At 38.3% G+C, this 22,227-nt stretch overlaps 1 protein-coding gene and 1 pseudogene across 9 annotated transcripts; both read right to left on the bottom strand.

Annotated features, from left to right (window-relative positions):
• Positions 1 to 620: 620 nt before the first annotated feature.
• LOC121972517 lies at positions 621 to 1,757 on the bottom strand (annotated as a pseudogene).
• Positions 1,758 to 11,033: 9,276 nt separating this feature from the next.
• Positions 11,034 to 16,644, bottom strand: LOC121970250 (pentatricopeptide repeat-containing protein At3g22670, mitochondrial-like). Of its 9 annotated transcripts, none has more exons than XM_042520837.1 (4): positions 16,488 to 16,644; positions 16,239 to 16,410; positions 13,236 to 15,053; positions 11,034 to 11,428 (listed from the first exon to the last, which is right to left on the bottom strand). In XM_042520837.1, the coding sequence occupies exon 3, from the start codon at positions 14,944 to 14,946 to the stop codon at positions 13,294 to 13,296; it is 1,653 nt and encodes a 550-aa protein (XP_042376771.1). In that variant the 5' UTR covers positions 14,947 to 15,053; positions 16,239 to 16,410; positions 16,488 to 16,644; the 3' UTR covers positions 11,034 to 11,428; positions 13,236 to 13,293. The 9 variants fall into 9 exon arrangements, 7 of the variants coding, with proteins under 7 accessions (XP_042376771.1, XP_042376766.1, XP_042376764.1 ...); XM_042520832.1 differs by adding an exon at positions 12,123 to 12,279 and having other exon boundaries at positions 16,239 to 16,643; XM_042520830.1 differs by adding an exon at positions 12,208 to 12,279 and having other exon boundaries at positions 16,239 to 16,643.
• Between the last annotated feature and the right edge of the window lie 5,583 nt (positions 16,645 to 22,227).

Genomic DNA, 22,227 nt, shown 5'->3' with positions numbered 1-22,227 from the left:
TTATTATAAATACAAAAATATCATGTCATACATACATCATGTAGTTATAGCAAAATTTTATTTTGAAAATTATTTATTTTGAATGTCATAACTCATCATGCATTATTTTAATGCAATTAAGGATAATGACATTTACTAACAAGTAACATCCTAGGTGGTCATGTTCATAATCTAAAAGATTTGTATGATCTCTACTTAGGGCAAATTTACATCTCACAAAGACCTATAAGGTGACTTATGTATTTTAGTGCACATTATATACAAGTGAGATGTTAGGATGAACAAAACTCAAGATGTTGATTTTGTGCATTATTTTGTTTTTTAGGTTCATCAAAACACATAGTTATGTGTTTTCCAATCATTGAGAAAGCTAATGTACAATTGAACTCAAAGAACATGGTTGATATTGGTTTTGAAAATCATTTTAAATGTTTTGGAAAATCTTGATGAAGACTATCTTTGGTAAATCATCATTGAAAAGTTAGGTACAAACTTGAAGAAAATACTCAAGTTTTACAAGTTTTCAAGTTTATGTCAATCTTTGAAAATAGGAAGTATTTTCATAGAAAACTATTTTCCTTTATAGTGTATACCCTAAGTAATGTCTACATGTTTGCCTCCTAGGCATGGAGACTCCATATCAACTTCATACATGGTTGCATCTTAAAAATCAAAGAATTACAGAATGAGGTATCCGGAGCACAACCATCATCCTTCATCATCTCAAATACCAACAAGGCTTCTTGAATTTCTTTGGCCTTAGCCAAAGAATGTATTATTATAGTATATTTGACAACATTGGGTTGACACCCATGCCCACACATCTCATTAAGAATTGCACTGACCATTCTAAGTTATTTTCCAAGCAATAACCTTCAATCAGAGAAGTGAATGTAATCACACAAGGGGTATAACCAAATTCTCTCATTTCCTCAATCGTTCTTATAACCTCTTCTATTTTCCGTGCTTTGCTCCATCCATGAATCAAAATATTAAAACTACTAGCATTAGGTTGTACTTCATCCCTCAATTCCAAAAATGCATCTCTTGCATGCTTAACACTCTTCTCCTTACACAAGGTATCTAATAGTGCATTAATAGCAATGGTATCTTTCCTAACACCAAAGCTCTCAATGCTTTTGAAAGTCTTTATGGAATCACCCCACCTACCGGCTCAAGCAAGCCTTCTCATCACCTTGGTCATGGTAGTTAGTGACACTAAGCCTCCAAGACAAACCATCTCATTGATCAAACTCCACATCACATCAAATTGTTTCGATTTCCCTAAAATATCAACCAACATATCATAAGAAATAGGAGAGTGTTTGAAACTTGCTAGAGCACCAGCCCACCTAAAGAAGCCAAAGGCTGAAACGATCATTACTAAATCTCTTCAACACCGTATTGATTAAAACCTCGAAATGTCTACATTGCAACCAACAAAAGCTTGGAAGAGATCTTCAAAGACGTGAAGTTCACCTTAAAACTTTACATATCTTATCAACATCATTATTGTCTATATTGCAAGGCTCCTTTCCATAATCAAACCTAGAGTCGGTGGTTTTCCTTTTGGAATCACTAGCTTCCAAAAGTTCCAACTTAGTTTGGAGCACAAAGTCATCGGCGTCCACATAATTATGCTGGTCATGTGGATGCCTAAACCAATCAGGGAGCTCTGGTGAATCAGTTAAGGTCCAATAAAGGTGCAAGGCAATGAACTTCGTTGTCGCACAACAAATGAAGAAAAAACCGAACATCGAAGTCAAACATCGAGTTGGTGCAATATTCCTTAGGTCAAGGTTGACCTGGTTGACTACGCTTGAGATGGCTCAATCTTGAGTCTTGATGTTTGGGTTTCGATGTTTCACAATACATGAAGATTGCAGGTGCAATCGTTCATTTGGGGAGATTGTTGGTACAATTCTCCTCTGGTCAAGGTTGACCAGTTAGGTGTGAAGAATAGTCAAATAGGTCAAGGTTGAACGGATACTCGACTGGAAAGTCCTGGTGAGTGAACCCAGGCAGATGGGAAGTCCTGGTGAGTAAAGTCAGACAGTTGAGAGATCCTGGTGAGTGAATCTAGGTGAAAGACCTTGTGAGTGAAGCTAGGCAGAGGAGAAGACCATTGAGTGAAGCTAGGCAAAGGACAAGTCCCGGTGAAGCTAGACAGAAGGAAAATCCTGGTAAGTGAAGCAAAAATAAAGACCTAGTGAGTGAAGCTAGGTAGAGGAGAAGTCCTGGTGAATGAAGCCAGACAGTATGAAAATCCTGGTGAGTGAAGCCAGGTGAAAGACCTAGTGAGTGCAGCTAGGTAATATGAAAATCCTAGTGAGTGAAGCCAGGCAGATTGAAAGACATGGTGAGTAAAGTCAGGCACGTGGAAATCCAGATGGGTCAAAGGTTGATCGAACACTTGGTATTGAGAAGTCCAAGTAGGTCAAAGGATTGACCGGATACTTGGCACAAGGAAATCCAGATGAGTCAAGGGTGATCGGACATCTGGTGGAAGGAAGTCCAAGTGGGTCACGGAGGACCGAACACTTGGTACGAGATGATATATCTAAGTGGGTCAAGGAGGACCGCACTTAGTGATCAGAAGTCCAATGAGAAGTTGGCAAAGAGAAAGTCCAGATGGGTCAAAAGTTGACCAAACTGTTAGCGGTCGTAAGTCTAATAGGGAGTTGGCATGGAACTAGGAAGTTCGGACGTAGTAAACTTCCAAAGGTGTTAACTTTTGACTCGGATATCGGAATGAGGTGATCTCGGATGCGAAACGAAGCTAATTTCAAGCTCTACACAGTTTTCTTCTTGCCAATTGATTGGACAATCAATTGGGGGGTTCAATCGATTGGTTGTCACGATTTTGTGCAGAAAAGGTCTAGATCGATTGGGTAATCGATCAACACTTCCCCAATCGATTGGGAGAGATTCTGAGCGAACAGTGAGCTTCTGTATCGATCAGTTGATCGATTGAAACCTCCAATCGATCGGGCAATCGATTGGGAGGTTGGAAAATCGCACGATAGCCCTAGAAATCACGCGAGACATGTTGAATCAATTGGACAATCAATTCATGCAATTTCCAAGAGCACAGAGGTGCTCTGGATCGATCAACCGATCGATCCAAAGCCTCCCCAATCGATTGAGAACAATTCAATCGATTGGCATCCAACCGTTGACGCTAAATAAAGCCGTTGCGAGCGTTTTCTTCAGCACTACTTCGCCCGATCCTTCTCGACACTTCACTGCGACATTTCCAGAGTTCACCGCCAGTTCTTGAAACTTCTTGGAGCAAGGTGTTTTTGCACTTCCAAGGTCAAGAGGCGTTCCAAACAAGAAGGAGAAGCTAGCTAGGGTTCATTATATAAAATCTTGTAAGGTTTACTTGTATTTGCTTCTTATTTTCTTGTTGTTGTTGTGTGAGTTTGTACAAGGCTTCTCCGCCTTCGGTAGTTACCGTAAAAGAGTGTTTTTACTAGTGGAGTGTGTGTCGCGTGTGTATCCTTGAATTAGTCACCTCTTCTTGAGGTGGATACCATGTAAATCCTAGTGTTAGCATTGTATTTGTGTTTCTTGTTCTTTCCGATGCGTATCATCACCAAGAAACAAGCAACGACGAGTGCGACGAGCTATTCACCCCCTCTAGCTACATATCGACCCTAACAAGTGGTATCAGAGCGAGGTCGCTCTTCACTGGAATCATCGCCGGAAGGGGCAACAAAGCTAGAGGGTGAAGAAGTTCGAGCAAAATTCATCAAGTCAAAGAATTTATCTAGAGCTCAACTTCAAGATGGAATTCCGAGATGGACTCGGATTTGGCACAAGGGTGCCTCCATCATTTACAATGACGAGCTTCGATTTTTGGAATTCAAAGATCGAAATTTTTTTTATGATGGAGATAGAGCAATGGTTTGCTCTAATGGAAGGCTTCGAAGCTCCAAAGAATTCAAAAGGCAAGATTCTCAAAAAGAGCAAATGGAGTCAAGAGCAAATCCAAAAGTACGAGGCAAATGACAAGGTAACCAAATTATTGGTTAGTTTATTGCCAAGTCTAATTTTATGCAAAATTAGAGAATTTGGAGATGCAAAAAGAATTGTGGAACAAATTGGCCGAGCTTCATGAAGAACCCTCCACTATACCAAATCAAGAAGAATCCAAAGAGGGTAACTCATAGGAGCAGGACCCAGAGGAAGAGGAAATCGAAGTTGAAAGAAGCTCAACTTCCGAAGAAAAAGTCCAAGACGCTTCACCCTTAAAGAAGTGCAATCAAAAGAACAAAGAGGGAGCATACTCTTTGTTTCATGTGCAAGAGGATGAAGATGATGAAGCATCCACCTCTAGGATTGAGGGGGGGGGGGGGGGGCAACATTCGATGACACCAGAGCAAGAAGAAGGAGAAGCTTCTACTTTCGGGCCAAGCGAAGAAGAAAAAGATGGTGCCACCTCCACAAATCAAGAAAAGTCAAATGGAGGGTCAAGTGTCATTCCTACACGTGAAGGTATAATTATTTCAATTAATAATAAAAATCAGATTATATACTATTAGTGTAGGGAAAAAGAGCACTACAATAGTAAGTGCCCAAAATTGGCTAAGAATAAAGGCCAAGTGACTCTTAAGGGCAAGAAGAAGCCCAAGGAGACCGCCACCACAATAAAGAAAAGCAAGGAGCACATTGTGTGCTTTTCTTGCAACCAAAAAGGACATTACTAGAGCTAATGTTCAAAGGGGAAGAAGTCGGTCAAGCCAAAAAGAGGAAGCACAAGTCAAGGGGGAGCTTCTAAGGTAAAACCCAAGGTATCATTTATTGAACCTACCTCTTTAAATAATGGTAAAAAGCATGTTAGCTCTAATTTATTTCATTTTAATGTCATTTACCATAAAGATAGGAAGCATGATAGAATTAAGGAAAATTATGTAGCCTAAGATGCTAAAATCACTCAACCTAAGGTTAGTAGGGTAGAAAATAATTTAGGCAATAACTCTAAGAATTCTAGGTATTTGCCTAAGAAAAAAAAAATCAAGGTGTTAGTGAAAAATTTAAGGTTAAGGTGTTATGGAGAGAAAATCAAGTCTTGAGGTCAAGACTTGATAACTTGGAGAGGACCCTTAGAAGAATCACAAATGAAACACAAGGGCCCAAGAATCAAAACCTAGGTCTAGGAAAACAACATGGGTCATCCAATGGTCATAGAGGTTTGGGATACAAACCTAAAACCAAGAAGAATGTGTCTTCTTATCATAGGGTTCCATATAGCTATGGAACCAACCATAGGTCTAGCAGTCAAGTCAAGGATATAAGGAAAGTTATCCCTAGGAGTATCTTTTCTATGACAAAAGTGACTAAGACTTCTAAGAAGTCTAACAAAGTCACTAAGAAGGTCACAAGGGAAGTAATCCCTAGAGTGGAGCTAGAGAAGGTGATCAAGGCTTCTAAGAAGCCTAACAAGGTCATTAGGAAGGTAACTAGGGAAGTTATCCCTAGTGAGTACCTAGAGCATCCAAGGAGCACCAATAGATTTTGGGTCCCTAGGAACATTTTCTCTACCCCTTAGATGGGTTAGAGAGTGTCAACTCTAATTGGAAAGATAGTTAATCCAACCTTGATGAAGTTGACACTCGAGGAGTATTTTCAAGGTTTTTATTAACCTTTGAAAATGAAATAGATTACTTGTTTACTCTTTGGAAGAGTGAAATGTGCCAAGCTTTGAGGAATTTAATTTAATTTTGATTGACACAAATAAAAAGAGCACAAGAAATGCCAAGTTGAGATTTTTGGCATTAACTTAAGGAATTAAGGGCAAATTTAAGCCTTTTTATAAATTTGTTTACTCTTTGGAAGAGTAAAAAGTGCCAAAACTTGAGAAATTGAAATCCAATTTAAATTGGCAAAATTGGGAGAAGTGTAAGAAATACCAAGTTGGGTTTTGGTGTTTTCTTAGAATGTTAAGGGCAAGCTAGACCTTAATTTAAAAAATTGATTACTCTTTGAAAGAGTAAAGTGTGCCAAACCTTGAGGAATTATGTGTAATTTTAATTGGCATAATAAATTAAGAGTAAAGGAAATGCCAAAGTTGGGCTTGGGCATTTTCTTAAGAAGATATGAGCAATCTAAAATTATTCTTAGGTTTAGCTAAGGATTTAAGGATACTTAGATAGAAAATCTAAGTATTTTATTTAAGTTAATTGTCATGCTTTGTTTGCTCATCACATGTCATGACATCATTTTTGCATTCATGCCTTATTATAAAAAATACAAAAATATCATGTCATGTCATACATACATCATGTAGTTATAGCAAAATTTTATTTTGAAAATTATTTATTTTGATGTATGTCATAACTCATCATGCATTATTTTTAATTCCTTGCAATTAAGGATAATGACATTTACTAACAAGTAACATCCTAGGTGGATGTTCATAATCTAAAATGTCTAGATAGATTTGTATGATCTCTTGTTTAGGGCAAAACCAAACTTTACATCTCACAAAGACCTATAAGGTGACTTGTATGTATTTTAGTGCACATTATATACAAGTGAGATGTTAGGATGATGAACAAAACTCAAGATGTTGATTTTGTGCATTATTTTGAGTTTTAGGTTCATCAAAACACATAGTTATGTGTTTTCCAATCATTGAGAAAGCTAATGTACAAGTCATGTGCATTGAACTCAAAGAACATGGTTGGATATTGGTTTTGAAAATCATTTTAAAATGCTTTTGGAAAATCTTGATGAAGACTATCTTTTGGTAGTAATCATCATTGAAAAGTTAGGTACAAACTTGAAGAAAATACTCAAGTTTTTACAAGTTTTCAAGTTTATGTCAATCTTTGAAAATAGGAAGTATTTTCATAGAAAACTATTTTTCCTTTATAGTGTATACCCTAAGTAATGTCTACACGAATTTTCATAATTTTTAGAATTTTGTAAAATTTTTGGAGAGTTTCTGAAATTCACTGAATTGAATTTCAGATTTTCAGTGCTCCAATCGATCACCCGATCGATTGGAGTGCCTTAATCTATCGGGTGATTGATTGAGAAGGCATGTTGTCGCGAGCAGAAGCTCGCTGGATCGATCCTCCGATCGATCCACACAGACTGAATCAATCCAGTGATCGATTGAATCCGGTTCAATCGATTGAGACCCCACCTTAATCGATTGAAGTGCTGATTTCGGCTAGGAAAGTTAAATTTCGGCATTTTAGACCATTTTTAGCCTAGGTAATCATTCCTAACCCCTCAAAACTTATTTGTATATATTTAAGGGGAGTTTTCATGATGACAACAAGGAGGGATTGGTTAAAGAAGACTAAGTAAAAGTTTAGTTTGAGGTTTAGTTTTATTATTGAATTTTTGAACCTCAAAACTTCTAAATTTAAGTTTCCTAAATATTTGGAGATTCCAAATTATTGTTGATATAATAACAGAAGTTTGAAGCATGTCTTTAGGGGGAGTTACTTTTTAAGGACATGAAACTTATTTTCTAAAACCATTGAAGGTGGTTAAACCTTCGTTTAGAAAAATAATGCTTAAGGTTGAGCGTTGAAAAATGATAGAGAGTGAATATCTTCATTGAGGGGTTGTGGATGCTCTAGGATGAGCATCATAATGTGGAATAATGCTCCAAGGTGATCATTTAATACAGTACTGAAGGATATGGGACCTTTATTGTTGGATTGGTTGACGCTCAAGGGTGAGCGTTGAAGATAATGAAGGGTATGAGACATTCATTATGGTGTTATGAACAACGAGTGAAGTTGTGAACAACGGTGAGTAACTCTTCAGGGGGAGAGTTCTTTTTTATGTGTGTCAATAGGGGAAGAATGTAGGGTTAAGTTAGGCCTTCATTACCTAAAGAGGAAGTTTGCCCTCTAGGAATGTGGGAGAATGAAGGAAACCCTCATTCATACTTTGGTAGGAAAGGAAGTTGAGGCTATGGGATTAGTATAACTTAAAAGTATTGTCAAACATCAAAAAAGGGGAGATTGTTGGTGCAATATTCCCTAGGTCAAGGTTGACCTGGTTGACTACGCTTGAGATGGCTCAATCTTGAGTCTTGATGTTTGGGTTTCGATGTTTCACAATACATGAAGATTGCAGGTGCAATCGTTCATTTGGGGAGATTGTTGGTACAATTCTCCTCTGGTCAAGGTTGACCAGTTAGGTGTGAAGAATAGTCAAATAGGTCAAGGTTGAACGGATACTCGACTGGAAAGTCCTGGTGAGTGAACCCAGGCAGATGGGAAGTCCTGGTGAGTAAAGTCAGACAGTTGAGAGATCCTGGTGAGTGAATCTAGGTGAAAGACCTTGTGAGTGAAGCTAGGCAGAGGAGAAGACCATTGAGTAAAGCTAGGCAAAGGAGAAGTCCTGGTGAAGCCAGGCAGAAGGAAAATCCTAGTGAGTGAAGCCAAGTGAAAGACTTATTGAGTGAAGCTAGGCGGAGGAGAAGTCTTGGTGAGTGAAGTCAGGTAGTATGAAAATCCTGGTGAGTGAAGTCATGTGAAAGACCTAGTGGGTGAAGCTAGGCAGTATGAAAATCCTAGTAAGTGAAGCTAGGTGAAGGTCCTGGTGAATGAAGTCAGGCAGATTGAAAGACCTGGTGAGTGAAGCCAGACACGTGGAAATCCAGATGGGTCAAAAGTTGACCGGACACCTGGTATTGAGAAGTCCAAGTAGGTCAAAGGATTGACCGGATACTTGGCACAAGAAAATCCAGATAGGTTAAGGGTGATCGGACATCTGGTGGAAGAAAGCCCAAGTGAGTCACGGAGGACCGAACACTTGGCACGAGATGGTATATCTAAGTGGGTCAAGGAGGACCGCACTTAGTGGTCAGAAGTCCAACGAGAATTTGGCAAAGAGAAAGTCCAAATGGGTCAAAAGTTGACCAAACTCTTAGCGACCAGTCTAATAGGGAGTTGGCATGGAATTAGAAAGTTCGGACGTAGTAAACTTCCGAAGGCCATAACTTTTGACTCGGATATCGGAATGAGGTGATTTCGGATGCGAAACGAAGCTAATTTCGAGCTCTACATAGTTTTCTGCATGCAAATCGATTGGGGGTTCAATCGATTGGTTGTCGTGATTTTGTACAGAAAAGGTCTGGATCGATTGGGTAATCGATCAACACTTCCCCAATCGATTGGGAGAGTTTCTGAGCGAACAGTGAGCTTCTGTATCGATCAGTTGATCGATTGAAACCTCCAATCGATCGGGCAATCGATTGGGAGGCTGGAAAATCGCACGATAGCCTTGGAAATCACTCGAGACATGTTGAATCAATTGGGCAATCGATTCAAGCAATTTCCAAGAGCACAGAGGTGCTCTGGATCGATCAACCGATCGATCCAAAGTTTCCCCAATCGATTGAGAGCAATTCAATCGATTAGCATCCGACCGTTGGCGCTGAATATAGCTGTTGCGAGCGTTTTCTTCAGCACTACTTCACCCGATCCTTCTCGACACTTCACTGCGACATTTCCAGAGCTCACCGCCAGTTCTTGAAACTTCTTGGAGCAAAGTGTTTTTGCACTTCCAAGGTCAAGAGGCGTTCCAAACAAAAAGGAGAAGCTAGCTAGGGTTCATTGTATAAAATCTTGTAAGATTTACTTGTATTTACTTCATCTTTTCTTCTTGTTGTTGTGTGAGTTTGTACAAAGCTTCTCCGTCTTCGATAGTTACCGTAAAGGTGTGTTTTTACTAGTAGAGTGTGTGTCGTGTGTGGATCCTTGGATTAGTCATCTCTTCTTGAGGTGGATACCAAGTAAATCCTAGTGTTAGCGTAGTATTTGTGTTTCTTGTTCTTGCCGCTGCGTATCATCACCAAGAAACAAGTAACGACGAGCGCGATGAGCTATTCACCCCCCTCTAGCTACATATTGACCCTAACAGTCATGTGGATGCCTAAACCAATCAGGGAGCTCTGGTGAATCAGTTAAGTTCCGATAAAGACTACAAGGTAATGAAATTCGTTGTCGCACAGTAAATGAAAAAATCAAGAAAAACCGACCACATCGAGCCATCACACAGACATCTGAAATCCAAACCGAGCAACGAATTGTAGACAGCTTTTCCTCCTCAAACAGACAAAAAAAACTGATATTTGTCTGATATTTTACACTGACCAGACCTGACATATAAGAAATAAACCCATTTGTATCACTTTTCGAATCATTCAGCAAGTTCACAAGTTACAAGTTTATAAATCAGATTTCACAACAATAAAATGAGAATCTGATAAAAGAAACAACTCAATGTTTAGAGCATAGATAAACTAAACCTTCACAATCTCGTCAAGCATTCCATGCACTGTTCAGTCGGAGGACAAATGAAGAACAAGTGAGTAGAGATGCATCAAATATTATCTTGAAGAGAAAAGTCGATGGTTGAAGGATTAAGGTGCCCGAGAGGTGCCGGTCAACGAGGGTGGACCTTATCGTTCCGCCCGCCGACTTGCACCAAAACGCTTCGGCACCGGCACCGGAGCAACGACTCGCATGGAAAATAGAGAGAGAAGAAACAAAGAAACGTACCTTGAAGCGCAGCGAACGCGGCAATTGAGCCAGTATGCAGTGGGCAGCGGGACCGAGATTCGGAGAGAAAGCTCATGATATTACGCAGAGAGTGGAGAGATGGGCGACAGGCAACGACGGGTGCGACAACAAATCGAGAGTCGATCGGGGAGAAATCAAGCGAGGGAGATAGAAAAAATTGAAATTATTTTTTTTTATAATTCAATATTCGAATCTGGATGTTGATCGGGCCGACGGAATAAATTGCTTGAGAAAGCCATCCAAACAATTCTCAGAGTTATTATCCCATAAAAGAAATTCGACAAATGTATAAATGAATCGATAGATTACACAGTAGTACAGCACTAGTTATTAAAATCTGTTAAAAAAAATATCACATTTTTTACAATAAAAAATATATTATTTATTGAAACTCGAGAGATGTTAAATAAAAATTAGTTTTAAAATTTAAGAACATTAGGATTCGAATAATGAATACTCTACTCGATATCAAAATTTAACAATAATAGGCACCACTAATTTAACTTTATGATAAACTGCACGGCCCGTGTTAAATGATGATGGAATACATAAATCGACTTTGGCTCAAACATTTAGTCAACAACCAACCAATGACATCTAAAACCAAATGATGGTGAATAAAATGGGAAAGTCATATTTATCTCAAAATTCTGTGCAAGAACTTTGAAGATGTCTAGGTATCAGAAATCCTTGTTGGAGATCTTGGTTAAACGAGTAATTACCAGAAGAAGGGTTCTAGTAAATCAATCTACAGGATCAAAAGCATCAAATCCCTCCTTGAATTCTCTTGCCATTTGTTCTTCTTGCTTGCTAAGCTTACAATTTCTCCAATCAGCTCGATCTGCCATATTTAACATGCCTGCCATCACCTGCAACACTTTACCAGCTCTTATCGTCATCAATAACAAACTATAGTCTCGCAGTTTCTAGGTAAATTATGAAGAATTGATAGAAAAAATATACATAATATAATAATTTGGCAAAATAACTGAGCCATGAAAACGACAGTCAATGATAGTTCCAAGTCCGAATGAAAAAAAGGCTATGAATTGAGTTAAGCATAGACGACCATTGTCAGCCAATATTGTATAAATCAATAATCATGAATTCTCGATGGAGGTAAAAGTTTGTGTTCAATCTCAAATAATTAAGACAAATATGGTGCACGATCGACTATGATGACAAACTAAGTAATCAAAACATTTTGAGCATCTAAAGCACCAAATCAAATATTCCCTATGGTGTAACGGTAAAAGCATTCAACATACTCTCAAACACCCATGGTTCGAATCCTAACTACGGCACACTGTAGGGCATTTTCCTGCAATGGGGTGAAAAATCTAGTAAGTTGGATGTTGAGCGTAGAACCGCTTGTGCTTCCGGATTTACCCGGTGGGCGAACCAAGAGGAAGGACACCCACCTCCAGGATTAGTTGAGTCCAAGGCCCTGACTCGTGGATTATCAAACAAAAAAGTCCTATGACCCTACATGTGTTATGTTATTGTTAAACAAAGACAAGGGGGAAAACCAATACAAGGTAAATGTGACATTGTACAAATTACCTCACGTCCAAATTGAACAGGAAATTTCTTATCATCAACAACATGAAACAGAGTTAACAATCAGGGTGTTCCACATAGAACATACATGAATTGATGTGGAATTGGGATCTCAATTGTTTTCTTCCTTGACAATAGCTAGTGTCTGCAAAAACAAAAACTAAAAAAAAAAAAAAATTAAATAGATGTTAAAAGAGACAACAATTTTGTCAGAAATGATAGAGATCAAGTCCATAAACAACACTAGTGGCTCATGTTACAGAAGAAACACAATCATCCATGGGAGGACTATTGTGGTTTGATATTTCATTCCACTTTCACGACCGAGAACTATTGCGGGACTCTAGATCAGAGATATTCTTATTGGGATTCAATCTATTAGATTAGCTCATACTTTACTTGCTTATTGTACTAATGGATAATTTTTTGTTAGTATTTTTACTCATGCTTCTAAATTGGTTTAACCCGATAAATCATTTCATGTGCTTATTGTAATATTTATTCCAACTAATAGCCAAAGAATCACTGATTCCATCAAACACAAGATGTAGCTCCTTCAGTTCATTCCAATGATGCAAGTTCAAACAGACTGTTATTATGTAGGAAAGAGAGATTGACATCTAGATCATCAATACATAGAATCAAAAACACTCTGCACCTTGGATATGTAGATATGACAATTAATGTTCACACACAGTTGTAACTCATCAACGTATTAGTCCTCTTAAAGAGTCTCCGCAAGCATTGCATAATTGCTTAACAGATTCGCCTCATAACTAAATTAGAACTGAAATGCCCACAAGGCGTAGCTGAGCCGGTAACAATATGACAGATTTGTAGTATGGAGCAAGGGTTGAATCCCAGCAAAGCCGGTGAAAAATGTCCTCCCACATGAGGTCTGCTCAATACCTGATTTACTCCCTCCCAATGGCATAGACAGTCGGTGGGGACTAATAGAAATCAATAAAACACCCTGAAGAAAGCAATAAATCCAGACTAGAAAAAGAACAAGCTTAAATCACAACAATTACCTCGTAAACCACAAATGAGATTACTCAAAGATAGAAAGCAATAAATCCAGACTGGAAAAAGAACAAGCTTAATCACAACAATTACCTCGTAAACCACAAATGAGATTACTCAAAGATGACTTCCATCAGCAACCACTTGGCCTTCATTCATTATGATGCTTATACAATTGCTGAAAATCACCTAGTTTCATTGTCCCAACCTGCAGCATGCATTGTTGTATCTTTAACTTTACTCTATCCATATTCTTTCTTTCCAGTTCCTTGATTAGAATACAGTATGTGCTTTGTTTAGGTGTGAACCCCGTCATGACCATTTTCTCAAAAAATAAACAAGATTGTTCTATTTTGCCATTTCGGCAAAGTCCAAGCACCAACAGATTATATGCACTAGAGTCAAGGCTAATATCTTTCTTAAACATGTGCCCAAGTAAATACAAAAGGACTCTCACCCATTTCCATTTACAACAAAGTTTCAATAAGGGTGTGTAAGTTTTGATGTCAGGCTTGCAATCAAATTCTTGCATTGAGAAGACTAGCTTTAGAGCATTCTCTGCCTCAGAGTAATCACAGGAAGCTGAAATTAAGGTATTGAATGTGGTCACATCTGGTAAGATGTCGTTTTTGCTCATTTGCTCAAATATGTGATGTGCATCTCGCAATTTCCCTGACTTCGCCATCAAAAAAATCAAAGAATTATAGAATGAGGTATCTGGAGCACAACCATCATCCTTCATCATCTCAAATACTAGCAAGGCTTCTTGAATTTCTTTGGCCTTAGCCAAAGAATGCATTATTATAGTATATGTGACAACATTGGGTTGACACCCATGCCCACGCATCTCATTAAGAATTGCACAAGCCATTCTAAAGTTCTTTTCCAAGCAATAGCCTTCAATCAGAGAAGTGAATGTAATCACACAAGGGGTATAACCAAATTCTCTCATTTCCTCAATCATTCTTATAGCCTCTTCAATTTTTCGTGCTTTGCTCCATCCATGAATCAAAATATTAAAACTACTAGCATTAGGTTGTACTTCATCCCTCAATTCCAAAAATGCATCTCTTGCATGCTTAACACTCTTCTCCTTACACAAGGTATCTAATAGTGCATTAATAGCAATGGTATCTTTCCTAACACCAAAGCTCTCAATGCTTTTGAAAATCTTTATGGCATCACCCCACCTACCGGCTCCAGCAAGCCTTCTCATCACCTTGGTCATGGTAGTTAGTGACACTAAGCCTCCAAGACAAACCATCTCATTGATCAAACTCCACATCACATCAAATTGTTTCGATTTCCCTAAAATGTCAACCATCATATCATAAGAAATAGAAGAGTGTTTGAAATTTGCTCGAGCACCAGCCCACCTAAAGAAGCCAAAGGCTGGAAACCAGTCATTGCTAAATCTCTTCAATATCATATTGATCAAAGCCTCAGAAATTTCTACATTGCAACCAACAAAAGCTTGGAAGAGATCTTCAAAAGACGTGAAGTTCAACCTTAAAACTTTACATATCTTATCAACATCATTATCGTCTATATTGCAAGGCTCCTTTCCATAATCTAACCTAGAGTCGGTGGTTTTCCTTTTGGAATCACTAGCTTCCAAAAATTCCAACTTAGTCTGGAGCACAAAATCATCGGCGTCCACATAATTATGCTGGTCATGTGGATGCCTAAACCAATCAGGGAGCTCTGGTGAATCAGTTAAGTTCCGATAAAGACTGCAAGGCAATGAAATTCGTTGTCGCACAGCAAATGAAGAAATCAAGAAAAACCGACCACATCGAGCCATCACACAGACATCTGAAATCCAAACTGAGCAACGAATTGTAGACAGCTTTTCCTCCTCAAACAGACAAAAAAAACTGATATTTGTCTGATATTTTACACTGACCAGACCTGACATATAAGAAATAAGCCCATTTGTATCACTTTTCAAATCAATCGGCAAGTTCACAAGTTACAAGTTTATAAATCAGATTTCACAACAATAAAATGAGAAACTGATAAAAGAAACAACTCAATGTTCAGAGCATGGACATATGTTCAGTAATATGGAACTGAGGAACATGGACATAGGTTCAGTAATGCTTTCAGGTTAGTATAACATCACCAATTTATTACTATTCCAGTTTTACTTTAGCAAAGCCATAAGGTGTTCAATCCTTGCATAATACAATTAGTAGATACTTTAATTGAATTTTTTTAGTAAGTAATTCTTACTTTCTAGAAAGCTCCTGAAGAAAATTATTACAGAAAAAATAGTTATGACTCAGGATACACTTGGAAGTCTAAATAAAAATCTTGACAAAACGATTTAAAGAATGTTATACACATATAAGGGTATAGCAATATGGAAATTGTTCATTACAAAAATAAAGGCAGCAGCTCCATATTACAGTATTCATATTAGCTAAGCCACAGTTATCAAAATCAGTTCATATCGATATGGATCACCCAAGTTAGGTCGGTATAAGCAAAAGTCAATCTAATATTTTCTGAGAAGTCAGCTATTTCATTTAGATTGATGGAGAAGTATAGAAAAAGTAGAGGCTCCAAGAAATTACCTAGAAATAAGCAAATTAACACCATGAAAATAAATTAAATTGATTGAAAGTTCATTGAATCAATAAAAAAAGGATTTAATAGGTTAACATTTGATCAAAAAAATTTATTTTGACAAACTCAATTACTCGAGCCAACTCTACCTCCGCATTGCCTAAGATTTATTGTGGCATCAGCAGCACAACCATGCTATTGCATGTGATTAATAGTATTCTGATTTACCACTAAGTAGGCCAAGCACCTCATCCATCTCTTTTTTCAATTACTGTTGATCAAGAGACACTATATAGTATTGACCAAGAGCAAACAGTACCTCCCTAGATCAGTACTGTCTCAAGAACTTCTTCACCAATTAAACACAATAGGATGACTCAACCTCAAATCCAAATGTGCTGAAATAAGCACATAAAGACACTATAAACAACCTTCAAAACTCTATAAACTTCATGTTGGAGTGCAATTTCCCTTTGGATCAATAATCCCATAAAAATAAACACCGGAAAAAAAAAAGGAATTTACCTAGGCCAAAATAAGCCTTGCTGTAGTTATGTCACTCCTTGAAGATGTTGCTGTCAAAATCAACCTGGAAGGAAACCCTCGTGCCTCCCCTTCCGGAAGGCGATGACAAGGTTGAGAAAAGAGGTAGTCGACGGCGGGTACAAGAGGAACACCAAGGTTCCGGCGTCTAGGGCTAGAGAAGAAGACGGTGTAAGAGGGAATGCCACTATGAGAGAAAGAGGAAGAGAGGGCTAGGGACGAGCTAGCCACCACAAGCGCTTTCCAGCCATCGATCGCATCTCCGGTGATATTAGAGCACCTCCGACGAGATCAAACGCGTGACGGAGGCGGAGGAGGGCGGAGTTCGGGAGCGATACCTCGCACGTGGGAGACGCATGATATGATATGGTTCATGGTCTAAAAATACCCCAACGGCCCAACCCAAAATTTAACTCCTTTTTTAAAAAATACAAGAAATAAAAAATAAAACAGAATAAAAAATCAGTGTTAATCTACTCCAACTAAGCTCAATCAAATTAGTTAATTCAAAATTAGTCAAAAATCAAAAGGAATTATCCCTAAAATATCTTTATATTAACGTAAAGAAACGGTTGAGTAGATACAATGTTATTTTTTATTTCCATATTATTATAGTAATACAACATATAAAAATTATTATTTAATTGCTACAATTTGTAACACCTAATACAATATTGTTATAGTATTATAGTAGTTACTTAGTTACTTCTATAATAGTTTTATAGTGATTTGATTAATTTAAAATAATTTTAAAAAATTTAAATAATTTTAATCAAGTGGATAAAGAGTGTTTTGATATAATATTATCTAAAATTTAAAATTGAAAGTTCAAAATTTTAGGATTTGGAATTTAAGTATAATGTAAAAAATCACCTATTTCACATTTAAATCTGAACTATACTCTCATCGTAAATATATTATAATAATTGTTAAATAGTTTCTACTACAACGCTAAAATAATGGATATTTTTGTTATAAAATGATTGGGGAAACATCTTTTGGTTTTTTTACCAGTAAAAAAATATACCTTTTATGATTTATTCAATTTGAGATGCCTTTTTAATTTCAAAAATGAGACCAAAACTACCAAGCCCGAGCCCAGTTGACCCCACAAGCCGATCAGCTCAACCATCCCATTTGGTTGCACCAACTCAAGTGACTTGTATGACATATTTCTACTTTCTTATAAATTTATTCGACATATTTGATTTCAATTCATTTTGTTTGATTAGTTCGACTAGTTAAACTAATTTACCTAACTACTCAACTAAGCTTGCTTGCCCATTTCAACTAGACCAACCATTAAATCGTTCAACACATTCGACTTGTTGAACCCTTCTAGTTCAATCGGTCTACACAGCCCATCCAAGCAGATGAATCTATCCAAGAACGAACCCAGCTATAGATAAACAAGATCTTTCTAAATCATGTATACTTCAATAGGATTTTTACTCGAAAATCATGTATAATTCTAACAATAGGAAATGCAAATTGCATGTCCATGAATGTGAAGAGGAAAGGGAAAAAAAAATCTGACAATCACGTGTATAATCCAACGATGCTTTTACTTGAAACTCCTCGTAGGGTAAAGTAGACATCATTGAGTAAGAGATCCAATTCCAGTCCTTCCCTCTTGGTAATCTGGAAATGAAATCATCATATTCTTTTTAGTTCTTTGCAATATCTAACTTGCCATGAATTTTTTTGATGAGACAACTTTTGTTTTATTCTCCTTGGCAACGAGATTTGTGGGTGCTAATTATCAGTTTCCTTGGTGTTTGCAGTTGGATTTGCACTTCCTCAAATCACATCTCCCAATGAGTGTAGTCATTATTCACTACTTCAAAATAATCGTACCTGAACCTTTTAGGTTGTCACATTGGAAAACAACAATACCAAATGTCAATTTATCGACAAAGAAAAAATTGACGATCGAAATTTACCTAGGCATTCGTTGAATTAGTCCTTCACTAAAGTGGTCGAAGGCAATGGTCATCTGGCAAGTCTCATGATCCAGATCAAAAATTAATTTCAAGAACACAGATTTCAGTCATTCCACCTAATTTTGCTTGGTCAGTATATGAATATGAATCTCTCATCCTCTAAAGGAAATGTCATGAATTAAGATCTAGAAATAATTGTTAAACACATAATTTATTCATGTAAATGTACCTATGCTTCAAAAATACTTCCACTGGTTGATAAAGAACCCCCTAGCATACATTAGAAAAACATGTATTTGGATGAGATTGATAACCTTCTAACAATAATCTGAATCATTCAAACATATAATGGACTTTATACACACTTACATTGAGATTGTCCCTTTAATTCAATCTTAAGGTGAGTTTTCTTAATCTTCATAAATGACCTCTTGAAGTGATTGAATCTATGAACAGTAATATATATTGAGTCCGTTTTTACAATATGACTCTGAAAGATAAGAAAGAAATTTCATAGAAGTAATTTGCACAAGACTCATTCATAATCAATTAACATCATGCAAAATGAAAGAATACTTCGAATGAAGAAAAATCTTACGGCAAAGAAAAAAATCAAATTTGACCACATGCATGTACAAAAAGCAATATAGGCAACAAAATTCCTCAATCTGATAAAAGGGGGGAGATAGATGAGATCACTTCCAGTAGTGGAAAGTGTAGATCAATCCCATTGCCTTTCGTTATCTATTCGTTGGCAACACCGGGTTTTCTACCGTCAGTGGTAACTACTTTCAATGCACTCGACCACAATTCAGATTTTGGCAACAAAATAATATGTGGATATTAACAGTGATCATGATGCTGGTAAAGCTGACAATGAGATGCATCACGCCACTGAAGTAGCGCAGCCAGTGCAAACAAGCTTGAGATTATGAATCGAAAATGAGAAGCTAGCAATGTGTTGGGTGTGGCATGCAGTAGGAGAAACAGGCAAGAGGTTTGAAATAGGCAATCATAGACCAGTGTGATTCTTGTAATTTGCACTGATGATTTCCGGTGCAACAGGTGTAAGGTACTACTGGTACAATGACAATGAGATACAGTCGACGCAAGCTCTAGCCCAGGCTTACAGTCTTATTATGCATAAACCAAATAAGTGAACAATTGAGGATCCAGTGTTGGGCATACATCACTGACTTCAGTATTCTCTTAATGAAGTTTAATATAATACAAAAATAGAGGATGCGGTGGGTGGTAGTTATTGATCATGGGCTCAACATATCAATCAACGTTAAATTAAATCTAGATAAATTATCTGGTCATATGTAATTTAATTAGAAAACATAAAACACTGCAAAAGAAAGAGAGAAAGCAGTGACAGTTTCTTCATATTAGATGTAAACTAAATTCATACATCCAGGACCTCCACTTGAGTTTCATACAGTATGATGCTATTCTACCTAGGTAGTTTCACTGTCCGAACTGCAGTATAATTGATGAATCTTTAACCTTACTTCGTGCATATTTTTTTCTCTCCAATTCCTTTGGTTAGAATATTATACATGTTGTTTACGTGTGAAGCCCGACGTTACCATTTTGTCAAAAAGTAGATAAGGTATTCTATTTTACCATTTTGGAAAAAAGATCATGCCCCAAAAGGCTAAAGGTGCTAGAGTCAAGGCAAATCCTTTCTTAAACATGTACCCAAGACATGGATCACCACTCTGTTTTACAGCTTGTTGTAAAAATATTTCCTAATCATATGCACTAATCTTTTCCAATACTATGGAATAGATTATGACATGATGGTCTTGTTGGGACCGAAAAGTAGCTAGAGGGGGGGTGAATAGCTCGTCGCGTGCTTTGTGGTTGACGTTGCTTGTTTCTTCAAAGATGTGCAGCGGAAATACAAGAAACAAAAACATACAACGCTAACACTTGGGATTTTACTTGGTATCTACCTCACAAGAGGTGACTAGTCCAAGGATCCACGCACGCACACACACCTCCACTATGAAACACTCCTTTTCGGTAACTACCGAAGGCGGAGAAGCCCTACAAGACTCTCAATACAAGAAGAAAGGAAAGGGAAACAAAATACAAGCGCAAAGCTTACAATGAGTACAGAAAACCCTAACCCTAGCTTCTCTTCTTGACTTTGATCCACCTCTTGACTTGGAAAACCTCCAAGATCCTTCAAGAACTGGCGATCTGAGCTTTGAGAGCGCTGTGGAGGAGCTGGCGAGAGATCTGAGATGAAACAGTGGAGTGCTTCCGAAGGAGACACCCGCCTGCAGCTCAAATACGACGCAACGGTCGGATCCCAATCGATTCGAAAACTCCCAATCGATCGGGGAGGCTTTGGATCGATCCACGGATCGATCCAGAGCGCCTCTGTGCTCTGGAAACACGCCTGGATCGATCCACGCATCGATCCAGCGCTTATCGCGCGAAGCAGCAGCGCCCCAATCGATCCACTGATCGATTGGGACCTCTGGATTGATCCACTGATCGATCCAGAGGCTTTATGTGCGCTGGGAAAAGCCTGGATCGATCCACTGATCGATCCAGCTCTTGGTTTTTGCCCAAAACCAAGCCCCAAGCCTCTCAAACCAACATCCGGTCAATCTTGACCTGTTGGTACATCCTGCCTAGCATCTGATCACTCCCTTGACCTGCCAGGACTCCCCACCAAGTGTCCGGTCAATCCCTTTGACCTACTTGGACTTTTCTCCTCTTGCCAAGTATCTGATCAATTCCTTTGACCTACTTGGACTTTCTTCCTCTTGCCAAGTATCCGGTCAATTCCTTTGACCTACTTGGACTTTCACCTGATGTCTGGTCAACCTTGACCCATCTGGATTTTCCCTCGTGCCTGACTTCACTCACCAGGACTTCCAATCTGCCTAGCTTCACTCACTCGGACTTCTCTTCTGCCTAGCTTCACTCATTAGGACTTCCAATATGCCTAGCTTCACTCACTAGAACTTCTCTTCTACCTTGCTTCACACACCAGGACTTTCCTTCTGCCTGGCTTCACTCACCAGGACTTCTCTTCTGCCTAGCTTCACTCACTAGGACTTCCAATCTGCCTAGCTTCACTCACCAGGACTTTCCTTCTGCCTGGCTTCACTCACCAGGACTTTCCTTCTGCCTAGCTTCACTCACTAGGACTTTCCTTGTGCCTGGCTTCACTCACCAGGACTTCCCAGTCAGGTATCCGGTCACCATTGACCTACTTGACTCTTCTTCATCCACACTGATCAGTCCCTGATCAGAATCTCCCCACATGAACAACTGCACCTGCATTATCCATGTGTCTACATGTATTGTCAAACATCAAAACTAAGACCAAGACTCAAGCTTGGTCAACTCAGTCAACCTTGACCTAAGGGATATTGCACCAACAATCTCCCCCTTTTTGATGTTTGACAATACCTTTAAGTTAGGACCACTTTGAGTTAAGCTAATCCCATAGCCTTAACTCTCTTCATGCAAAAGTATGAATGTTGGTTCCCTTCATTCTCCCCCTATGACCTCCCCCATAGGTAATGAAGGTCTAACTTAAACCACACATTCTCCCTCTATTGGCACACATCAAAAAAACACTATCTCCCCCCTGAAGAGATACTCATCATTGGTTACAACTGCACTCGTTGAACCTTTATCCCTTTTTAAAAACTCTCCCCCTGAAGAGTTTCTCAAGGTTGTAATCAACATCATAATGAAGGTCCCATACCCTTCATTTTCCCTACATTCTTCCGCAATATAGACAAATGCCCAACCTTGAGCATTTTTCAACCACTTGAAATACCACTTGAAATAATGAGGATATCCACTCCGCATTTCAAGTTCAAATGCTCATTCATAAGCATTTTCTCTAAAGAAGGTTAACCACCCTCCAAAGTTCATGAAAAATAACGTTTCATGTCTTTAAAGAGTCTCTCCCTCTAAAGACATGGTGGTAACTTCTGTCATTGCACCAACAATGACTTGGAGTCCCTAAACCTTTAGGAAACCCAAATTTA

The sequence above is a fragment of the Zingiber officinale genome, chromosome 4A, assembly GCF_018446385.1.
Source record: "Zingiber officinale cultivar Zhangliang chromosome 4A, Zo_v1.1, whole genome shotgun sequence".
Lineage (NCBI taxonomy): Eukaryota > Viridiplantae > Streptophyta > Magnoliopsida > Zingiberales > Zingiberaceae > Zingiber > Zingiber officinale.
This window is presented reverse-complemented; position numbering and strand designations above follow the sequence as displayed.

Excerpts from the sequence above, each read along its gene's own strand:
- LOC121970250 (XM_042520837.1), bottom strand. The coding sequence starts at position 14,946 with ATGGCTCGATGTGGTCGGTTTTTCTTGATTTCTTCATTTGCTGTGCGA.